The sequence below is a fragment of the Echeneis naucrates genome, chromosome 18, assembly GCF_900963305.1.
Source record: "Echeneis naucrates chromosome 18, fEcheNa1.1, whole genome shotgun sequence".
Lineage (NCBI taxonomy): Eukaryota > Metazoa > Chordata > Actinopteri > Carangiformes > Echeneidae > Echeneis > Echeneis naucrates.
In genome coordinates this window covers 271,803-293,409 of record NC_042528.1, presented here as the reverse complement: position 1 = coordinate 293,409, position 21,607 = coordinate 271,803, and the positions used below count along the sequence as shown (strand labels likewise).

General features: G+C 51.4%; 3 protein-coding genes across 3 annotated transcripts in view; all 3 read left to right on the top strand.

Annotated features, from left to right (window-relative positions):
- The first annotated feature begins 414 nt into the window (after positions 1–414).
- plod3 (procollagen-lysine, 2-oxoglutarate 5-dioxygenase 3) lies at positions 415–6,862 on the top strand. Its single transcript, XM_029526042.1, has 19 exons — positions 415–648; positions 1,976–2,067; positions 2,150–2,286; positions 2,374–2,537; positions 2,624–2,736; positions 2,851–2,914; positions 3,016–3,113; positions 3,221–3,322; positions 3,405–3,536; positions 3,621–3,742; positions 4,025–4,129; positions 4,328–4,453; positions 4,546–4,687; positions 4,823–4,936; positions 5,009–5,077; positions 5,177–5,281; positions 5,364–5,510; positions 5,587–5,712; positions 5,830–6,862. The coding sequence occupies exons 1-19, from the start codon at positions 573–575 to the stop codon at positions 5,983–5,985; spliced, it is 2,190 nt and encodes a 729-aa protein (XP_029381902.1). The 5' UTR covers positions 415–572; the 3' UTR covers positions 5,986–6,862.
- Positions 6,863–7,940: 1,078 nt separating this feature from the next.
- On the top strand, positions 7,941–14,221 carry cnga1b (cyclic nucleotide gated channel subunit alpha 1b). Its single transcript, XM_029526056.1, has 16 exons — positions 7,941–7,971; positions 8,353–8,702; positions 8,929–9,032; positions 9,270–9,332; positions 9,424–9,471; positions 9,558–9,647; positions 9,719–9,823; positions 10,554–10,660; positions 10,749–10,923; positions 11,856–11,992; positions 12,069–12,241; positions 12,315–12,440; positions 12,656–12,808; positions 12,886–13,117; positions 13,210–13,385; positions 13,470–14,221. The coding sequence occupies exons 3-16, from the start codon at positions 8,947–8,949 to the stop codon at positions 13,698–13,700; spliced, it is 1,902 nt and encodes a 633-aa protein (XP_029381916.1). The 5' UTR covers positions 7,941–7,971; positions 8,353–8,702; positions 8,929–8,946; the 3' UTR covers positions 13,701–14,221.
- A 379-nt stretch (positions 14,222–14,600) lies between these two features.
- The window catches only part of nfxl1 (nuclear transcription factor, X-box binding-like 1), an 8,156-nt gene continuing 1,149 nt past the window's right edge, over positions 14,601–21,607 (top strand). The window contains exons 1-22 of the mRNA XM_029526033.1: positions 14,601–14,729; positions 15,281–15,460; positions 15,537–15,713; positions 15,850–15,959; positions 16,036–16,166; positions 16,244–16,288; positions 16,431–16,564; positions 16,656–16,741; positions 16,809–16,884; positions 16,956–17,053; positions 17,137–17,251; positions 17,358–17,482; positions 17,550–17,672; positions 17,861–17,951; positions 18,630–18,750; positions 18,831–18,987; positions 19,183–19,274; positions 19,721–19,742; positions 19,945–20,067; positions 20,293–20,447; positions 20,751–20,820; positions 21,370–21,474. Of these exons, the coding sequence (XP_029381893.1) occupies positions 15,295–15,460; positions 15,537–15,713; positions 15,850–15,959; positions 16,036–16,166; positions 16,244–16,288; positions 16,431–16,564; positions 16,656–16,741; positions 16,809–16,884; positions 16,956–17,053; positions 17,137–17,251; positions 17,358–17,482; positions 17,550–17,672; positions 17,861–17,951; positions 18,630–18,750; positions 18,831–18,987; positions 19,183–19,274; positions 19,721–19,742; positions 19,945–20,067; positions 20,293–20,447; positions 20,751–20,820; positions 21,370–21,474 (2,322 nt within the window). The 5' untranslated portion in view covers positions 14,601–14,729; positions 15,281–15,294. The remainder of the gene's footprint in view (positions 14,730–15,280; positions 15,461–15,536; positions 15,714–15,849; positions 15,960–16,035; positions 16,167–16,243; positions 16,289–16,430; positions 16,565–16,655; positions 16,742–16,808; positions 16,885–16,955; positions 17,054–17,136; positions 17,252–17,357; positions 17,483–17,549; positions 17,673–17,860; positions 17,952–18,629; positions 18,751–18,830; positions 18,988–19,182; positions 19,275–19,720; positions 19,743–19,944; positions 20,068–20,292; positions 20,448–20,750; positions 20,821–21,369; positions 21,475–21,607) is intronic.

Genomic DNA, 21,607 nt, shown 5'->3' with positions numbered 1-21,607 from the left:
CTCTCTCCCTCTCTCTCTCTCTGTAGTGTCTGTATCTCTCTCTCTCTCTCTCTCTGTAGTGTCTGTATCTCTCTCTCTCTCTCTCTCTCTCTGTACTGTCTGTATATCTCTCTCTCTCTCTCTCTGTAGTGTCTGTATCTCTCTCTCTCTCTCTCTGTACTGTCTGTATGTCTCTCTCTCTCTGTACTCTGTGTATGTCTCTCTCCCTCTCTCTCTCCTAAATGTGTCACACGTGGCACACATTCGTTTTCCGGTTTTTCACGAAAAACTTCGGCCTCCTAGTTTCCATCTGTCCTGCTCTGCTTGGCTGAGCTGGAGCCCCTCCTGCGCGCTGATTGGCCGGCCAACTTGTCATCGGGACTGCAGCTCTTCTGATTGGCGGAGGCCCGCAGATGGGCGGGCTGTTTTCTTCCGGTCGTGGTGACGTCGTTGGGTCCGGAGGACCGAGCGGGAATATCGCGGGATCTGTCGGGACTCCGAAGCGGACCGGGTGGAGGAAAGAAGCCGGAAAAAAGGAGTGAAGTGTCGGTGTCCAGTCTGGACGGAGCCGCCGTCGTCTGTAACCCGCCGCCATGTTTCCTCTTCTTCTGCTGCTGGTTGTTTCCGTGCAGAGTTCCGTGTCGGCCGAACACCGGAGGCTCTCAGCAGGTAAGGCCGCCCTACAGCGTCCCCTGCCCGGCCAGGGGGACCTCCAAGTCCCGGAGCTCCGTTAGCTAACGGAGCTCAAGGACCTACCGGAGCTAACGGCACTACCGGGGCTACCGGGGCTAACGGACCTACCGGAGCTAACGGTACTACCGGGGCTACCGGGGCTAACGGACCTACCGGGGCTGTCCGTCGGCTCATTAACGGTTCGGACCGGAAACTCGATCCCTCCGAGTTGCTGCAGCTCCAGAAGTCTTCAGTGGATGATAATCTGAACCTCTCGATTAGATCGAAGTTTAGTCGAGATTTAGACCAAAACTGACAGACGTGACAAAAATAAACTAAAAATAATCAGAATCACTGACTGAGTTCTCCCGGTTCCTCTCCCGGTTCCTCTCCCGGTTCCTCTCCCGGTTCCGCTCCCGGTTCCTCTCCCGGTTCTTCTCCTTTTTCTCTCCCGGTTCCTCTCCCGGTTCCTCTCCCGGTTCTTCTCCTTTTTTTCTCCCGGTTCCTCTCCTTTTTTTCTCCCGGTTCCTCTCCCGGTTCTTCTCCTTTTTCTCTCCCGGTTCCTCTCCCGGTTCTTCTCCTTTTTCTCTCCCGGTTCCTCTCCTGGTTCCTCTCCTTTTTTTTCTCCCGGTTCCTCTCCCGGTTCCTCTCCTGGTTCCTCTCCTTTTTTTTCTCCCGGTTCCTCTCCCGGTTCTTCTCCTTTTTCTCTCCCGGTTCCTCTCCCGGTTCCTCTCCTTTTTCTCTCCCGGTTCCTCTCCTTTTTTTCTCCCGGTTCCTCTCCCGGTTCTTCTCCTTTTTCTCTCCCGGTTCCTCTCCCGGTTCCTCTCCTTTTTCTCTCCCGGTTCTTCTCCTTTTTCTCTCCCGGTTCCTCTCCTGGTTCCTCTCCTTTTTTTTCTCCCGGTTCCTCTCCCGGTTCCTCTCCCGGTTCTTCTCCTTTTTCTCTCCCGGTTTCTCTCCCGGTTCCTCTCCCGGTTCCTCTCCCGGTCTCGGTCCCAGACGGCTCCTCTAGCAGAGACGGGGTAACAGAAGGGTTTGTGTGCAGTCTTCGTGCCCCCTTCAGCCCCCCCTGACCTCCCCAGAGGTATTTCTGGGTATTTGGGAGGAATTTCAAGCCTTCAGGCAGCAGCAGGAGTGTGAGCTGTTCAGTCCTGTCTGTCCTTTCATTCAGTACAGATTAAATCCGCCGATTTTGAGTGAATGTGTGATTTAAAGAGACAAACTGAATCCAACAGCAGAGGAATTAATATGACGACAGAAACAGGCCTGGAGGTAAACTGATCACCTGTCAGGTGACTGAATGAATGATGTCACCACTGATCTGCAGACAATCTGCTGGTGATCACCGCGGCAACGGAGGAGACAGATGGCTTCAACCGCTTCATGAGGACAAGCAGAGAGTTCAACTACACTGTGAAGGTGAGACACACACACACACACACACACACACTGAGACACACATACTGGTGGTGGTGGTGATGATGGCTGTGTGTGTGTGCAGATCCTGGGTCTGGGGGAGGAGTGGAAGGGGGGTGACGTGGCTCGGACGGTTGGTGGAGGTCAGAAGGTCAGATGGTTGAAGAAGGAGCTTCTCAAACACTCTGACAAGAAGGACATGGTCATCATGTTCGTGGACAGGTAGCAGCCGTGTGTGCGTGAGAACTGGCCTCAGCGACTGTTTCACTGACTGTTTGAGCTTTGACCCCTGACCTCCATCTCCTGCAGTTATGATGTCATCTTTGCGTCGGGTCCTGAGGAGCTGCTGTCCAAGTTTTCCCGTCTGGGTCACAGGGTGGTCTTCTCAGCCGAGGGATTCTGCTGGCCGGACCAAAGACTGGCGTCCAAGTATCCAGTGGTGCACACTGGGAAACGCTTCCTCAACTCAGGAGGTAGGAAATCAGCCCCCCCACCAATGACCTCGGTCCTCTGGACCGATCCGGGTCAGAATGAAGGCTCAGTCTGTGTCTGGGTTCAGGTTTCATTGGCTTCGCTTCGGATCTAAGTGCCATCGTCCAGCAGTGGAAATACAAAGACAACGACGACGACCAGCTGTTCTACACCAAGATCTACCTGGATAAGAGCCAGAGGGTACACACACAGACACACACACACACACACAGACACACACACACACACACACAGACACTGCTCTGATGTCACTAATAATGTTTCATGTTGAGCCTGTGTGGTTTGTCTACTCAGACCAAGTTCAACATGACGCTGGATCATCGGTCCAGGATCTTCCAGAATCTGAACGGGGCTGTTGGTGAGAGAAACAGACACACACACACACACACACACACCTGCCGCAGGCTCTAGACCAATCAGATCAGGTCACCTGTGAATGATTCAGTGTTTGTCTGCCAGACGAAGTCGTCCTGAAGTTTGAGAGGGCGAAGGTCAGAGCAAGGAACGTTGCGTATGACACACTTCCTGTTGTTATCCACGGCAACGGACCAACCAAGGTAAGCCTCAGCCACCCAGCGGCACCAGGAGCAGGAAGTTGGACCGCACAGACCTTTATAGACCAGCAGTTTCTGCCTGGTCCAGATCTCTCTGGTTGTCTCTGCAGCTGCAGCTGAATTACCTGGGGAACTACGTCCCCACCGCCTGGACCTACGAGAACGGCTGTGGGATCTGTGACGACGACCTGCTGTTCTTCAGCGACATACCTGTGAGGACAATCGCCTGATGATGTCATAACCACGTGTCCTTCTGGACTGTGTCTCATCGGGATGTTTCCTCTGTCTCCACAGGACGACCAGATGCCTCTGGTCTACGTGGCGGTCTTTATCGAACACGCCACTCCCTTCATGGACGAGTTCCTGGAGCGACTGACCACAATGAACTACCCCATGACGAGGATCCGCCTCTTCATCCACAACAACGTACGACAGATAAACACACACACACACACACACACACACAGGCTTCCTCTGACAGGTTCTGGTCTGTTGTGATCTCTGATCCAGGTGGTGTACCACGAGCATCACATCCACAGGTTCTGGCAGCGACACAAGTCTCTGTACCCCGATGCTGTGCTGGTCGGTCCGGAGGAGAACCTGCAGGAGGACAAGGCTAGAACCATGGCTGTGTGAGTGCAGAACCAGGAACACCTGGTTACACAACAGTCTGTCAATCTGAACCAATCAGAGCAGAACAGAACAACTCCAGCTGTAACTGTCTATTTCAGTCACAGGACTTTAATGTCCTTATTGTTTCCTGGACTCTGACTGACTCAGCTCAGCAGAGGGTGTGGTTGAAAACTTCCACAGTCTCAGTTCCCCTTTTCAGCTTTAGAATGCTTTGTGGGTCACTGTAACACAACACTGGGATGTTTGTGTCACTATGCAGTCAGCACTGTATGTCTTCACAGGGAGTCCTGTAAGAAGGACCCAGAGTGTGACTACTACTTCAGCATCGACTCCGACGTCGCCCTCACCAACGCCGACGCGCTGCGGATCCTTATAGAGGAAAACAAGTACGCACTTCACAGCCTAACGAGGCCACACTAATTCCTGGACATCTGCTGCTCTGTCCTGGTTGATTTCAGTTCGTAGTTGCAGCTCAGCAGCTGAATGACAATTTAATGGTAATAAAGAATTGTAAAGGCAGATGGTTGTGTTATTCAACTCTGGATTGTTGTGTTGTGTGTCTCTGCCTACTCTCTCTGTCTCAGGTCTGTTATTGCTCCCATGTTGTCCAAACATGGAAAACTGTGGAGCAACTTCTGGGGCGCTCTGAGTCCTGAAGGATACTACTCCAGATCTGAAGACTACATCGAGATCGTCCAGGGAAAAAGGATGTGAGCATGCACACAGACACACAAACGCACACGAGTTACTCTGCTGATATGTGGTGAATGATGATGTCTGATGTGTGTGTGTGTGTGTGTAGCGGCCTGTGGAACGTGCCCTACATCACTCAGGTCTACCTGATCAAAGGCAGTGTGTTGCGGTCCAAACTGTCCAGGGTCAGTCTGTACGTGGAGCAGGGGATGGACCCTGACATGGTTTTCTGCAAGAGCATCAGAGACCAGGTGAGTCCAGAACCAACAAACTGGGTCTGGTCCACATGTAGTCCACACCCAGAGCTGATGAGCCGCTCCAGGCTTCTGGACTTCGGTTCCTGCTCAGGCTGGCAGATTCAGCTTCTTCTCACCGTGTGTCCTCAGGGCGTCTTCATGTTCCTGTCCAACCGAGATGAGTTCGGACGTCTGGTGGCCTCCACCAACTTCAACACGTCCAGGCTGCACCCGGACATGTGGCAGATCTTCGACAACCCCATGGTGAGACCAGCAGAGTGGAGACATGAGACGGGGGACGGACTGAACCAACACTCACTGTGTCTCTGTTCACAGGACTGGAGGGAGAAGTACATCAACGAGAACTACTCCAAGATCTTTGAGGACAAGAGCTTTGTGGAGCAGGTAGCCAAACCTCATGCATCTGAAGGACACAACCTGTCCACATCTGTCTGTCTCAGCCCTGTCCAGATGTTTACTGTCTCTGGTCTGACTGTGTCTCAGCCCTGTCCAGATGTTTACTGGTTTCCAGCATTCTCAGACAAGATGTGTGACGACCTGGTGGAGACGATGGAGGACTACGGTCAGTGGTCTGGAGGGTCCCACAAGGTAGCGTCTCACCTGTCCCCCTGTGTGTCTGAGTGGAGACACAGCAGCTGGAGCTCTGATGGTGTCTCCTCTGTGTCTTCAGGATGAGCGTCTCTCTGGCGGTTATGAGAACGTCCCGACCGTGGACATCCACATGAACCAGATCGGCTTTGAGAAGGAGTGGCTCAAATTCCTGAAAGAGTACATCGTCCCCGTCACTGAGAAGCTGTACCCCGGGTATTACCCCAAGGTGGGCCGGTAGATCAAAGCCACTGCTGTTTTCTGTGTCATCAGCTGTCTCACACATTGTGTGTGCGTCTGTGTAGGCCCAGGCCATCATGAACTTCGTTGTGCGTTATCGTCCTGATGAACAGCCGTCTCTGCGGCCGCATCACGACTCGTCCACCTTCACCATCAACATCGCTCTGAACAGGAAGAGCATCGACTACGAGGTACAAATCTGCCTGGACGAGAGAGGCTGGACACACCTGTCCCAGCTGGTTTACCTGTCTGTCTGCCTGTCTCTCTGATTCTATCTGCCTGTCTCTCTGCCCCCCCCCCCGTCTCAGGGCGGAGGCTGCAGGTTCCTGCGGTATGACTGTAAGGTGGAGTCTCCCAGGAAGGGCTGGTCGTTCATGCACCCCGGCAGGCTGACCCACTACCACGAGGGCCTGCCCACCACCAGGGGGACCAGATACATCATGGTGTCGTTCGTTGACCCCTGAACCCGCCCTGTGTGTGTGTGTGTGTGTGTGTCTGTGTGCGTCTCAGTCAACATCATTCCACCTAATCGTCACAGACAGACAGACAGATCCGACAGAAAAATGAACTGAATGTCTTTGAATGCATCGTCTCAGAAATAGGTTTTTCTGGTTTGGTCTCTGGACGATCCACTTCACCTGACTCACCTGTACCTGCCACTCATAGCGCTCGTACTCACCTTGTGTAGGTGTAACAGGTTTGATGAGGGCCCTGAACACGTCCTCATCGACTTTTCAAATTAAGAGTCCCTTTATTGAGCTTTTATTTTCAGAGGACAAACAGATTTCAGTTTACGTGTCTGATATCGTCACCGTGCTGCCTTATTTTGTAAGACTACCTGACTATGCAAACACTCCGTGTGGTTCTGAGGTTACCATGGAAACCAGAAGTGATGCCTCTGTCATTAGCTGTTTTGGGCCGATCCAGTCTGGGAGGAAATCAGTCCAATCCTCATTTGTGAAAATGTCTCAGAGATAAAACAGTTTGGTGAAACTCCACTTTAACATTTTTTAACTGTTACTGCGAAAACACTAAAGGTCTTTTATCATTTCCTGTTTTACTCTTCGTCGTTTAGTGTTTTAAAGATCATGTCATTTGATTTTCTGGTGTTGACTCCAGTCGTGGAGCGTTTTTCAGGTGCTGGTGTGAAGTCCTCGTCTCCTAAATTAAAAATAATGCTCTGATGTTTCTGAGTCTGCTGGAGAAACCAGGTTTCCACCTGACGCTGTAGTTTCCGTTGATGTACCGGATCGACTCTGGCTTTGTACAAACTGCATTAAATTATTTGCTAATGACTGAGAAAATAAAGTTTTGAGATTTTAATAAAAAACTTTCCTGTGACGTCGGGCTGCGTTTGACTTTGTCTGTGTTAGAACCAGCTGAGAAACAGACTGAGTCAGGCATTACGCTTTACAGGAAAACCACTTTGACTGGCGGCTGAGACAGTCAGGTGAGATTACAGCACCGATGCTACGCACACTTTCTGTTTACTGTGTTTAGTTGTTGCTGAAAATCTCTAAACCAGAATTCATTGGTCTGTTTCTTCTAACATTACTTAGCTACATGTGACAGTCAGAGCGTCTGAACTTGACCTCTGACCTTAAAGACTTCCTGTGGTTGACATCAGCTCCTGCTCGGTCTGTCTCTTGCTCTTCGCTGTCCCCGTCTCAGCATGTGGACGTCCCTCCTGCAGATCCATCGTGGCGGCTCAGAGCAACAAGCTGCTGGAGCCGGAGATGTTTCCTGTGATGAAGACGATGGGAACTGAAAGCTGTCTCTTTCTGCCTGGACAACCTGGAAGGCGTGATCTGTCCAAAGCCTCCTGCTGACTCACCTGCAGAAACTGAATTCACGGTCAGAACTGGAACATGATGAGTCTGAGTGGGAACTGATCCAAAACAAAATAAAACATGCAGATTTTTTAGGGGTTAGAAGTTTAAATTCATTTTCTTAATTCAGCTCAATCAACCTAAATGATTCCGATCACTAAACAGTTTGCGTCTTGTAGTGAATTTATATTGAAAAAAGTCGATCAATCAACTAACAAGTACCCTGAAGTTTAATACACATTAAATGTAAATATACAATAATGTGAATCAAAAATACTTCACAATCCAGAATTTGAAATTCATACTTCTTAACTTCACTCTTTCATTCATCTTCTCTCTGATTCTGACAGTCATTCTTTTAATGTTGAGGGTTCTCCACAAAACCAGCCAACAAAGTTGTAATGAGAGCAGACTGTTGTGTTTTATACCTCTGAGGTCAGGAAGAGAACTGAATTCTTCAAAGACGACAGAGTTGTTGCTGAAATGTTTGTTTCACTGTCAAACAGCCTGAATGTGGAAGTGAATTCCCACCAGAATGTTTCAGTGTGATCAGAGCAGGAAGCCCGCCCTTCATCCTTTAGCCCCTCCCACTCTCCTACCAACCAATCAGAAGCTGGTAAGGTAATGACTCTTCTCTTTAACTTCCCATCAAATTCTGAACAGCAGGACGTTGTCGTCATGACACACAGTTGTGTGTCTAACTGTTGTGGTGTCCTCAGCGTAAGTCCTGAGGTCTTCTTGGACATCCCCATCAGAGCTAAGACATCCAGAGGAGAGGGAGCCAATCAGGAGCAGGCGCACACACACACACTGACAGCTTTAACAGGCTTAGTCTGTGTGTGTGTGTGTTATTAGGCTAACTGCTGACTCAGGAGGATCAGAGCACTAATCTCCTCCTTCATTGCCTTCTTTCCTTCCTCCTTTCCTCCTTTCCTCTCCTGGTCCTTCTACCTTTTCTCTGCCTCCTTTCCTTGTCTCCTTCCTTTCCTCCTTTCCTTTCAGAGGAGATTTTCCCTCCGTCTTCTCATCAGTCTGATCAAACTGTGCTGACACAAGAAGCACTCAGAAGTAAAATCGCCATGTGGGCGGAGCCAGCTGAGGGTGCAAGTGTGAGTCGTATCGTCCTTCCTGTAATCTCTTTATCTGTGTCAGGGTGAGAGACGAGACCGAGCTCCGCTGGTTCCTTCCTTTCTTCCCTCTTATTTCTCCTCTTTAGTCTCCACAGCTCGTTAGACCAGGTGTGTGTGTGTGTGTGTGTAGGGGTTTCTCCTCTGTTTCCATGGTGATGAGTTTGATGGGCGGCTGGTGGATCTAGGCCTCACAACCAGCAGCTGCAGATTATCAGCTGACAGGTGAGTGAGGAGATAACATGGGAATTATTTATCATATTTTCATCTACAGATGTAAGTGAAGTCATACACAAAGGAAAACCACAACACAACTAGTTTACACAACAACAGGAAGCTGGAGACAGCAGATTACCGTCTGAACTGAGAAAACACGAGTTCACACAAACTGGGCCACCTGCTGCCATGTTTACAGCTTCGGACCGGATGACGTTTGAGTTTCTGTCTGCAGAGTCACAAGAACTTCTCCATGGCTAAAGTAGCTCCATTAGCCCCGCCCACCATCGTCCTACAGGACATGGAGGACGATCCAGGTGACGTCGGGGAGGGAGACAGGTGAGTCGTCATGGAGATGTGATTTTAACCCTGAGCTCAGTCAGAGATGAAGACAGACAGGGAGAAGGACTAAATGATGGATTTTAGTGAATTGACTGAGACCTGAGGTGGACCAGGAGCAGGAACAGGGCCAGAACCAGGACCTGGACCTGGACCTGGTTCCAAATGATGGATTCCAGGAAATCTACTTTGCAGGTTTTAAATTGACTCAGTTTGATTTTGATTTGTCTGTTTCAGAGTCACTCAGAGAGCCGGAGTTTTATTCAATGTCAACAACAGTAACAACAACGAGGAAGAGGAGTACGACACACAGACACACACTGACACACACAAACAAATAAGGCAGATAGTTACAGACAGTCAGCTGATCTGGCGTCCTGGTGTTTTCCAGGGAGAAGAAGAAGAAGAAGAAGAAGAAGAAGAAGAAAGAGAAGAAGGAGTGAGTCTGTTGAAGATGAAGTTCAGGAGAAGAGGTAAAGTTTTCTCTCGACCTCTGATCCAGTTTGTTTCCTGTTTCTGGTCCAGGAAGGAAAAGGAGGAAAAGAAGGAGAAGAAAAGGAAGGAGCAGGAGGAGAAGGAGAAGGAGGAGAAGGAGAAGAAGGCCAAGGAGCAGGCGTAGGTTTGGTTCATGGATCCTCTGAGTGGGTCTGATTGATCCCTAAACTGATTGATTATTGTCTGACCAGGCCCAAAGAGATCACCGTGATCGATCCGGCAGGAAACACCTACTACCACTGGCTGTTCATCATCACCATCCCCGTCATGTACAACTGGACCCTGATCATCGCCCGGTAACACACTGCACCTGACTCACCTGGTCACCTGGTCACCTGACTCACCTGGTCACCTGACTCACCTGGTCACCTGACTCACCTGGTCAGCTGACTCACCTGGTCACCTGACTCACCTGGTCAGCTGGGTCACCTGACTCACCTGGTCACCTGGGTCACCTGACTCACCTGGTCACCTGGTCAGCTGGGTCACCAGACTCACCTGGTCACCTGACTCACCTGGTCACCTGACTCACCTGGTCAGCTGGGTCACCTGGTCACCTGACTCACCTGGTCACCTGACTCACCTGGTCAGCTGGGTCACCTGGTCACCTGGTCACCTGGGTCACCTGACTCACCTGGTCACCTGGGTCACCTGGTCAGCTGGGTCACCTGACTCACCTGGTCACCTGACTCACCTGGTCACCTGGGTCACCTGACTCACCTGGTCACCTGGTCAGCTGGGTCACCAGACTCACCTGGTCACCTGACTCACCTGGTCAGCTGGGTCACCTGACTCACCTGGTCACCTGGTCACCTGGGTCACCTGACTCACCTGGTCACCCGACTCACCTGGTCACCTGACTCACCTGGGTCACCTGGTCACCTGACTCACCTGGTCACCTGACTCACCTGGTCAGCTGGGTCACCTGGTCACCTGACTCACCTGGTCAGCTGGGTCACCGGTTCACCAGGAGGCCAGCTCTATCAGTGTCCATCATCATGATGGAAAACTGTCTGTGTGTTGCAGGGCCTGTTTCGAGGAGCTGCAGACTGAGTATGTGGTCTACTGGTTCTTCCTGGACTTTCTGTGTGATCTGGTTTACATCGCTGATATGGTCTTTAGGACCAGGACAGGTGGCTTCACCATCAGGATGAGACTGAACATCATGAAGGAGATTTAATGTAACCGATGTAATGACAATGTCTCTCTCTCTCTGTCCAGGTTACCTGGAACAGGGTCTCCTGGTGAAGGACGAGCAGAAGTTGCGTGAACGTTATCAGAAGAGCTTCCAGTTCAAACTGGACTTGGCGTCCATGATTCCCACTGACGTCTTCTATCTGCTGTTTGGAATCAGTTACCCAGAAATCCGCCTGAACAAGCTGCTGCGCTTCAACAGGTACAGTTAGACCAACCTCTGGTCTGAGGGTCTGAAGGTCTGAGGGTCTGAGGGTCTGAAGGTCTGAAGGTCTGAGGGTCTGAAGGTCTGAAGGTCTGAGGGTCTGAGGGTCTGAAGGTCTGAAGGTCTGAGGGTCTGAGGGTGTGAATGTCTGAAGGTCTGAAGGTCTGAGAGATTGAAGGTCTGAGGGTCTGAGGGTCTGAAGGTCTGAAGGTCTGAGGGTCTGAAGGTCTGAAGGTGTGAAGGTCTGAGGGTCTGAAGGTCTGAAGGTCTGAGGGTCTGAGGGTCTGAAAGTCTGAAGGTCTGAGAGATTGAAGGTGTGAGGGTCTGAAGGTCTGAGGGTCTGAGGGTCTGAAGGTCTGAGGGTCTGAGGGTCTGAAGTTCTGAAGGTCTGAAGGTCTGAAGGTCTGAAGGTCTGAGGGTCTGAAGGTCTGAAAGTCTGAAGGTCTGAAGGTCTGAGAGATTGAAGGTCTGAGGGTCTGAAGGTCTGAGGGTCTGAAGGTCTGAGGGTCTGAAGGTCTGAAGGTCTGAGGGTCTGAGGGTCTGAGGGTCTGAAGGTCTGAGGGTCTGAAGGTCTGAAGGTCTGAAGGTGTGAAGGTCTGAGGGTCTGAAGGTCTGAAGGTCTGAGAGATTGAAGGTGTGAGGGTCTGAAGGTCTGAGGGTCTGAAGGTCTGAAAGTCTGAAGGTCTGAAGGTCTGAGAGATTGAAGGTCTGAGGGTCTGAAGGTCTGAGGGTCTGAAGGTCTGAAGGTCTGAGGGTCTGAGGGTCTGAAGGTCTGAGAGATTGAAGGTGTGAGGGTCTGAATGTCTGAGGGTCTGAAAGTCTGAAGGTCTGAAGGTCTGAGGGTCTGAAGGTCTGAGGGTCTGAAGGTCTGAAGGTCTGAAGGTCTGAAGGTCTGAGGGTCTGAAGGTCTGAGGGTCTTTGTTCTTCAGGATGTTGGAGTTCTTCCAGAGGACGGAGACCAGGACCAACTACCCCAACGCTCTTCGTATCTCCAACCTGGTGATGTACATCGTCATCATCATTCACTGGAACGCCTGCCTCTACTACTCCTTCTCCAAAGCCATCGGTGGGTCGCAGGTTCGATTCCTGACTCTTCTTCTGCTGTATCTGCTCATCAGCCTGGTCTCTTCCTGCTCCTGCAGGTTTTGGCTCCGACCGGTTTGTGTACCCGGACCCCAAAGACCCGGAGTTTGGTCGCCTGGTGAGGAAGTACGCCTACAGCATGTACTGGTCCACGCTGACGCTCACCACCATCGGAGAGACTCCGCCCCCTGTGGAGAACTCCGAGTACTTCTTCGTGGTCACTGACTTCCTGGTGAGCAGAGAGTCCAGACCGCTGAGCGTCTGGAGCCCAGCAGACACCAACTTCTTCTTCTTCTCCTCTGAAGGTCGGCGTGTTGATCTTCGCCACCATCGTTGGAAACGTCGGCTCCATGATCACAAACATGAACGCCGCCAGAGCCGACTTCCAGGCTCGAATCGACGCCATCAAACAGTACATGAGCTTCAGGAAGGTCAGAGGTCATGTTTGTGTTACTGTTTGTGTACACATGGTCACACATCTTTTTCCCGCCTCCGGCCACTGGCCCCACCTCCATCTGACAGACTTTGACCTGGAGAACTCAGTCAGGTGTCACAGACCAAAGTGATCCAGGTCCAGATTCACGCCGTCTCACTGAGAATAAATCCAATATGTTTGATCCAGATATTGTGACCTTTGACCCCCCAGGTGACGAAGGATCTGGAGAAACGAGTGATCAAGTGGTTTGACTTCCTGTGGACCAATAAGAAGGCGGTAGATGAGAGGGAGGTGCTGAAGTATCTGCCCGACAAACTGAGAGCTGAGATCGCCATTAACGTCCACCTGGACACCCTGAAGAAGGTCTCCGCCCCCCACTGAGACGCCACTTTCAGAACCAGCTCAGACGTGACCCCGTCTCTTCCCTTGTGGTCCCGCAGGTCCGGATCTTTGCGGACTGTGAGGCCGGCCTGCTGGTGGAGCTGGTGCTGAAGCTGCAGCCTCAGGTCTACAGTCCAGGAGACTACATCTGTAAGAAGGGTGACATCGGCAGGGAGATGTACATCATCAAGGAGGGAAAACTCGCCGTCGTCGCCGATGATGGCATCACGCAGTTCGTCGTTCTGAGTGATGGAAGCTACTTTGGTGAGATCAGCATCCTGGCTATTAAAGGTAAACTGTCGCAGGTCGACTCTGTTTCCTGACAGGAAAACTTCACTGATGCCGCTCACTCCTGATTTCCCGACTTCCTGCTTGTTCAACAGGAAGTAAAGCAGGAAACAGGCGGACGGCGAACATCAGGAGCATCGGCTACTCCGACCTCTTCTGCCTCTCCAAGGACGACCTGATGGAGGCGCTGAAGGAGTATCCTGACGCTAAAGCTCTGCTGGAGGAGAAAGGCCGGCAGATCCTGATGAAGGACGGACTGCTGGACCTGGAGGTGAACACTGTAGTGGACTGGACTCTGGTGGTTTCTTCTCCTGGTCCGGCCTCAGACTGATGTGGTTCTGCTCTGGTCTTTCAGGTGGCGGCTCAGGGTCCGGACCCCAAAGAGATGGAGGAGAAGGTGGAGCGGATGACGAGCACGCTGGACGTCCTGCAGACGCGTTACGCTCGCCTGCTGGCCGAACACGAAGCCACTCACAGCAAACTCAAACACAGAGTCACGCGACTGGAGAGGAAGCTGCCCCCGCCGCCGCGTGCTGACCAGCCGGGCGATGCCCCGCCCCCTCCCACGCCAGAGCTAACAAAGTAGAATGAGAAGAAGTAGAGTGGCGGAGGAGCAGGAGGGGGCAGGCGGGTGGAGAACTAAATTTAAGTCGGCTCATTTTAAATAAAAGTAAAAAACAAAGGGGATTAAATTCAAATTGACTTTTTCACGTTCAGGTGTCCGAACCAGCAGCCAGACTCCGCCCACATCCACCCGCCGCTGCATTGATCCAACCACAGGAGTCGATCAAGCTTCAGGAGACATGACGGAGAGAGAAAGAGACAGAGAGTGAACAAACGTATAAAATCTGTAGAGCAGCAGATTAGTTTTATTCTTTCGGATCACAGCAGCAGGGTCCGGTCTGTCTGAGTCCAGAACCGGTCCAGGTCTGAACCAGATCATTCAATTCATTTTCTGTCATTTAACTCGACAACTTCTGCAACATGGTCGATAGAATATTCACATTTCTGTAGTTTTTCTTCTTTGGACGCTCTGCTGAGCTTAAAGAGTAGACCAGCTGTTTTAGACCAGTAGAGGTCAAAGGTCACCACGGCGTGATGAAATGAGTCCGATCTGAAATAAAGATTTTCTACGAAAACTCTGAAGTCCTCCTTTTTTACACACAACAGTTCCTGCTTCATCAAAATATATCTGGAGGAGCTGTTCTCTTGTTATGAATGAAATGCCCAGCTGTTGCTGCTGACACGTCACGCTGTCTGTCCGCCGCGGTGCATGCTGGGTCTTGTCGTTTTGTTTTTGTTTTTGTTTTTTTTTTTCAGAGTCACAGCCTGCGGGCCGCTCGCGCTTCAGGACTCCATGTACCAGAATGCACCGGGAGCCTCAGCTGCTAAAATCACGTTTCCGTTAAATGACGAACTTCCGGTCGTTCCTCCGGCCGATCGTCTTCTATTGGCGGTGGGTTACCGGATGTGACGTCAGTAGTAACTGCACCGTAACGAGTTATCCTCAGCAGCTAACCGGCTAGCAGCAGCTGGACCTCAACTCTGCCGGTAACGTGGACCGGCCGGGCTTCAGCGGTTTTACCGGGTTTTACCGGGTTTACGGTCTTCAAAGGTCTTTAGTGCTTTTCGGGTTCGAAGGGTTTAGCAGCTTTTCAGCGGGTTTTATTCGACTCTGCTAATTTGGGTCGACACGTTGCTGCACCAACATTAAACCAGAACCCAGAACCAGGTGTCTGTGGTCCGTCCTGGTCCTGGTCCTGGTCCTGGTCCTAGTCTAGGTCCTGGTCCTGGTCCTGGTCCTGGTCTGGGTCCTGGTCTGGGTCCTAGTCTAGGTCCTGTTCCTGGTCCTGGTCTGTGTCCTAGTCTAGGTCCTGGTCCTGGTCCTGTTCCTGTTCCTGGTTTGGGTCCTAGTCTAGGTCCTGGTCCTGGTCCTGGTCTGGGTCCTAGTCTAGGTCCTGGTCCTGTTCCTGGTCTGGGTCCTAGTCTAGGTCCCGGTCCTGGTCTGGGTCCTAGTCTAGGTCCTGGTCCTGGTCTGGATCCTGGTCCTGGTCCTGTGTTGCAGCTTATCAGTGCACATTTAGGAAAAACTATGAAATGTGTTTTTTGACTGTGAACATTTGATTTTGGAGGAAGAATGAAAAGGTTGGCCGTCTCTGCCTGCAGGTCTGTGAGCTGCAATGGAGCCGGCCTGGCGTCAGCCGGGCCGTGGCCGGGGCAGGAGCCAGGAGGGCGCAGGTGAAAGGTCACGACCTCTGCAGAAAGAGAGAGAGAGACCTGGAGGAGTGGCAGGACGAGGGGCGAGGACGAAGGTCGCCGTGGTGCCTGAACCTGAACGTCCACACGGTGAGGACGACTCCTCCGAACTGAAGATCGACTGGCGGAGTGATTTTTAACGAGTTTCTGGTTTCTAACCCGACAGGTGTGTCGGTCCAGTCCAAGTTCGAGGAGATCAGGAAGTCCAACCAGGCTGCTGCTCAGCGATTGGTCGAGAGTCGTGCCAGCTCCTCCTCCTCAGAAGAGGAGGAGGATGATGATGATGATGGAGAGAGAGGGAAGATCCTGGCCTCGACTTTCACCTGCTACACCAACCAGACAGGTAAAGCCTGGACTTCCTGCAGACACCTGAGGCGAACTGGACTCAGTTCTGTTCAGTTCTGATATCAGAAATACAAGAGATGAAATGAGTTCCTGTTGAAATAGTGAACATTCTCTGAGCCTAATAAACTGTGCAGGAGGTGACGCCACCGGTCTGGTCCGGACCGGTCAGTACGTCAGTGACCTGTTCCAGTCGGGAGCTCTCACCTGCCTGATCTGCATCGCCTCGGTGAAGAGGATGCAGCCGGTGAGAAGCAGATTTGGAGGTCGGGTGTGTTGATTGGGTGACTTTCTGGACTAATCAGCTGATTCTGTCGCTCCAGGTGTGGAGCTGCTCCAGCTGTTTCTCCCTCTTCCACCTGCCCTGCATCCAGAAGTGGGCCAGAGACTCCGCCTTCCTGGTCTCCTCCGTCACTGACGAAGACTTCGGTCAGAAGCAGCATCCCTGGCCCTGGTGAGCAAACCTGATCGATAGCTGATCAGTTACAGTAACCGATCAATGATCGTCACTCATCTGTCCTCTCTCCTCAGTCCAAAGTGCCGAGCTGAGTATCCTCCCAGTGCCACCCCGAACAGGTTGGTCTGACTTCATCTGCCTTTTCTCCAGTGGGGGGCTCCAGACTCCAGACAACACTGACTGTCATGTGATCACTTCCTGTGCAGCTGGTTTGTTTCAGAATAAGAGTCTGATCCTTACTGTGCACCGTGTTGCGTTCAGGTACATGTGTTACTGTGGGAAGCTGCAGGACCCTCCAGCTGATCCCTGGTTGGTTCCTCACTCCTGTGGCTCCGTCTGTCAGAAGGAGCTCAAACCCACCTGTGGACACACCTGTCTGCTGCTCTGTCACCCCGGTAACCACACACACTCTGACCTCAGCAGCTGACCGATCTCAGACTCCTCTATTCTCTGTCGGGCATTATGGGTAGGCGTGTGTGTTTTCAGGTCCGTGTCCTCCCTGTCCCAAGATGGTGTCGGTGTCCTGCATGTGTGGCAAGGCAAAGCCCCTCCCCCGTCGCTGTAGCAACAAGGTGAGCGTCAGCAGGTAGGAGGTGCATGTTGGCGATGTGAGCAGGTCTGACTCTGCTCTCTCCTCAGACCTGGTCCTGTCAGCAGCAGTGCGGCCGCCTGTTGGCCTGCAGACAGCACACCTGTTCACAGCCCTGTCACTCAGGTATGCACACGCCCACACACAGATGAACATGGACCTCTTAGCGACGCTAACTGATGCTGTCTGTCTGTCAGAGTGCCCCCCCTGTCCTAGAGTCAGTGTCCAGAGGTGTGTGTGTGGCAGAGAGGAGGTGGAGAGGCCGTGTGCCGAACCCCGCTGGACCTGTCAGCAGGTACTGGCCCAGAGAGGTGCACCGCAGGGACGTGGGCTTTCAGAGGATTCTGGGTAATGGATCGGTCTGGCTCTCTGTTTCAGGTGTGTGGCTCGGCCCTCACCTGTGGAAATCACACCTGTGAGGTAATCTGCCATGATGGGGAGTGTCCCCCCTGTCCTCGCTCCGTCAGTAGATCCTGTCCTTGTGGCAAGACCAGTGAGAAAACACGCACACACCCAAAGTCACAGAAATACAATGATACAGGCAAACAAGAAAATGTGCTTGTGTGTGTGTGTGTGTGTGTGTGTGTGTGTGTGTGTAGAGTCGTCCCTGCCGTGCACAGAGGAAGTGTTGCTGTGTGGCGACACGTGTGACCGCCGACTGTCATGTGGAAAACACACCTGTTCCATGAGATGTCACAGAGGGAGCTGTGAGACCTGCAGACAGGTAACACACAGAGACATACACAGACACACACACTAACGCACACTCACTCTGTCTGTTGGCCCCTCAGGAGGTGGAGAAGGAGTGCCGGTGTGGTAAATACAGGAAGTTGATGTCGTGTCATAAAGAATATCTGTGTGACTCCAAATGTCCCAAAACCAGGAGCTGTCAGAGACACCAGTGCAGGAGGAAGGTGAGAACCAGGGAGACAGATATGGGGGGGGGGGCAGGTGGGTGCCCCAGAGGTGGGTGGGTGTGTGTGAAATGTCAGTGATGCTATCTGCAGGTATGTGCAGACAGGTAAAGGTTGACTGGCAGTCTGATGCCAATGTGAGCTCCTCCCCCTGCAGCTCTGGGGTCACCTGTTCCCTTCTGTTTCAGTGTTGCCCCGGTAACTGCCCCCCATGTGACCAGAGCTGTGGTCGAACTCTGGGGTGTCGAAATCACAAGTGTCCCTCCGTCTGTCATCAAGGTAACATACACACACACCCAGGACGTCACATCACTGCCTGTCTTATTGGTTGTGAGCTGTATAAAGGTCAAAGGTCAAAACCAGGAAAATTCTGATCTACAACTCCTGAAGTGTGTGTGATATTTCCACCCGCTGATAAAGCTCACTGTGTGTTTGGGAAAGTGTTGACCCCAGCTTCCTGTCGAACATCATTAATCCTCTGTGTGTGTCTGCAGAACGACAGAGAACTTCCTGCCTCTGTTGTTACTTGATTGGACGATAAGGGATCATTTATGTGCCGGTCTGCTTTGTGATTGGCTGTGCAGATTAAAGTTGATTTGTTTGTGCGTCTGTTGCTGCTCTGACCTTTCAGGGGGAGCTGATATGAGGTGGCAAGTCACCAACACGTCATCACACAGATAACTGTGAGTGTGAGAGAGAAGGAGCTCTGGTTAATGTTGAGCTTCTGATAAAGACTGAAACACTTAAACTCGGTTTCCCAGAATTCAAAGTGTCCTGGTTGTTCAGCACCCACTTAATCCGGTGTGCTCCTGAACATTGAGCTATTTTAATGGGACTCAGAAACACCTTAGACCAGGACCACTGAAAGCAGGCCGGACCTCGTGGATTCAACGTCGTCAAACGTGTTCTGTGTGACATGTCAGTGAGGCGACGCTCACAAACTCACCTGTCCTCCAGGAAGCTGTTATCCCTGTCCAGAGTCAGTGGACGTCAGATGTTCCTGTTCTTCCACCGTCCTGTCTGTCCCCTGTGGACGAGAGAGAAGCACCAAACCTCCCCGCTGTAAAGAGCCCTGCAGGTACGTATACACACACACACACACACACACACACACCTTCCCTCTCACCTGCTGGTGTGTACCCCCCCCCTCTTTTTCAGGTGTCCTCCTTCCTGCCACCACCCGACCAGAGAGCCTCACCGGTGCCACCCCGGGCCCTGCCCTCCCTGCAGACAGCCCTGCTTACTGCCACTGCCCGGCTGCAGCCACACCTGCCCTCAGCTCTGCCACGACCTGGTTCTGGTCCGGTCCCAACAGGTGAGCCACACCTGGACGCTGAAGCCTGTTAGCTTAGCGTAGCATCAGGCTGGAGACAGAAAGCTAGTCAGATTAACAGCTTCATCTGTCAGCTGATACAGTTTTAGTCTGTGTGTGTCACCATCATCACATAAATAAAACTTCCTGTTTCCTGTGATCACATGAACCCCCCGGGATATTTTGTGTGTGTTCTAGGTTCAGTTAGCCGGTCCGTGGGAGCAGCCGTCTGAACCAGCGTTTGTTAAGAAGGCTCTGCCGTGTCCACCATGTGAAGTACCCATAGCAACGTAGGTCTAACGCACAGAGCGACAGTCTGCTTCTATTAAATATCAAGACGACTTCTGCGGTTTCACAATGTAGATCAGACACTAATCGCACATTCCACTGAGCTGGGGTTCTGTCATGGAAGATTGAAATAAAAAAACACTGCGCAGTCAGAAAAACTCCAACCTTCTTCAGTCCAACAGCCACAAACACCACTCGTTAAAATAAACGCCAGTTCACACGTTGACCTTGGAGCTTTTATTGTGACAAAACAGGAGGCTTATCTGGTGGAAGTGAACCGGAGCTCAAAGTTGAAATGAGGGAAGGAGGAAAGTGAGAAAACCGAGTGAAAATGAAACAGTTTCTTCTTTAAATGCTGATAATGAAACTCATTTGTGTTGTAACTGATGACATGAAGCAGCGAGGAGGTGAATTGTGAATGAAAATAAAGTCTGTGTTTGTGTTTCAGGGCCTGTTTTGGAGAACATGAGGTAAGAACCTCGTCCAAGCTGAGACCAGTTCCTCATCAGTGTCTGCCTCTCTTCAGAGCCATCACCTCCATCATGATCAGTTTGTCCTCCTGACCTCCTCCGTCTCCTCCGTCTGTCTTCCTCTCTGGTTTCAGTAGCTGCTTGGCATTCAGCTCACACACACACTCACCTTCTGTAGTTTTTAAGGATGTCTGTTGCTTAGGTCAGCCCGTTGCCGTGTCACCGCCAGGGACAATTCTCCTGCAAACGACCTTGTGGACGACCTTTGACCTGTGGAAACCACACCTGCAGTAGGGAGTGTCACCTGGTCACCAATGGCAACCAGGTGAGGACATTGTTGTGGTTTAATTTTTGGGTCCTGATGTTGAGGATCAGTTGATGGTTTCAGCTCCTTTCCCTTAAAAAGACGGTTGTCATGGTGCTGACATGATGACATCACAGGTGTCTTTAATAGAACATTGAGATGACATCATTAAAACGTTATTTGTCCCGCTGAGGCTTCATGGAGGCAGCAGATCAATCAATAACCAATATTACTTCCTGTCCACAGTGTGAGGTGTGTGAGGAAGGCTGCTCTAAGCCCCGCCCACCAGGCTGTCCACACCCATGCCCACTGCCCTGTCACCGTGGCAACTGCCCCCCCTGCAGCCAAATGATCCGCCAACGGTGCCACTGCAAGATCAGCATCCTCTACGTGGAGTGCATGTCAGCACACACACACACACACACACACACACACCAGGGGAGACTGATGGCTTTCCTAATTGAGAATAGGCACATTTAGAGGAGAATACTGGGTGTCCATGGCAACGGACAAGTAGGGAGGAGCCATCAGCATCGTTGATAAATGACACGGTGAGGAGTCCAGATGTTATGTGACATACAGGACGGTTGCACTGAGGCTGTAACAGCTCTGACAACTGACAGGTGTTGTCATGGGAACGGGGTGTCATGTGATTCCTGGTCGATGAGGTTAGATCGACTACGAAACGAGTTCTGTCTCAACAGGAAGCTGACATCAGCTGATGAACAGACGAAGGTGGCGCTCAGCTCCTGCAGTAACCAGTGTCCTAAAGAGGTACACCCCTCCTCCTCCATCTATTGTTTATCAGAGGAAAGTGGAATCACCTGCTTCCCATTACGTTGTGTGTCTGTGTGTTTACTGTGTGTGTGTGTTCAGTTTGTTTTGTCCTTGTGTTTTTCTTGTATTGTCTTCATATTATCAATAACATCAATAATTGTCAGCGACTATAAGAGAAACCTAAAACCATCCAGTCGACTCTGATCAACTGTTTTACAGAAACATTTAGCTTTCCTTCAGATACACACACACACACACACACACACACACACACAGACACACACGTCTTTAGTTCTGATGTTCTCATAGTCTGTAGTAACTGAACCTCAACACAACGGTCTCAACACACACACACAGTTGAACAACAAACACACACATGGCCGTTAACTTCAGTTTCAACAGATTCAGCATGGTGTAATGTCATGTGACTCAGGGGGCGGAGCTCTAGACAGACAGAGTCCTTTGATCAGTGAAGATGACTGAAGATGTGATCCAAACGATAATCGGATCAATTTATCGTGTGTGTGTGTGTGTGTGTGTGCGCAGCTGAAGTGTGGCCATCGCTGTAAACAGATGTGTCATCCAGGAGAGTGTGAGGAGAAATGTCAGCAAAAGGTGAAGCTGCGATGTCTCTGCAAGAGGATCAAGAAGGTACACACACACACACACACACACACACACACACACACACACACAGTACCTCATGAACTGCTCACTAAGTCAAACACGTCCATTCATGTCCAGCAGGTCTTTGGTGGTAGGTTGTATGTTGTTACAGATCCAG

Bases quoted from the DNA above. Each gene is read 5' to 3' on its own strand.
- cnga1b (XM_029526056.1), top strand. From the start codon at position 8,947: ATGGCTAAAGTAGCTCCATTAGCCCCGCCCACCATCGTCCTACAGGAC. The intron at 9,033-9,269 runs GTGAGTCGTCAT...TGTCTGTTTCAG, and splicing joins GACGTCGGGGAGGGAGACAG to AGTCACTCAGAGAGCCGGAG. The intron at 10,661-10,748 runs GTGGCTTCACCA...CTCTCTGTCCAG, and splicing joins GGTCTTTAGGACCAGGACAG to GTTACCTGGAACAGGGTCTC.
- plod3 (XM_029526042.1), top strand. From the start codon at position 573: ATGTTTCCTCTTCTTCTGCTGCTGGTTGTTTCCGTGCAGAGTTCCGTG. The intron at 3,537-3,620 runs GTACGACAGATA...TCTCTGATCCAG, and splicing joins GCCTCTTCATCCACAACAAC to GTGGTGTACCACGAGCATCA. The intron at 5,511-5,586 runs GTGGGCCGGTAG...GCGTCTGTGTAG, and splicing joins ACCCCGGGTATTACCCCAAG to GCCCAGGCCATCATGAACTT.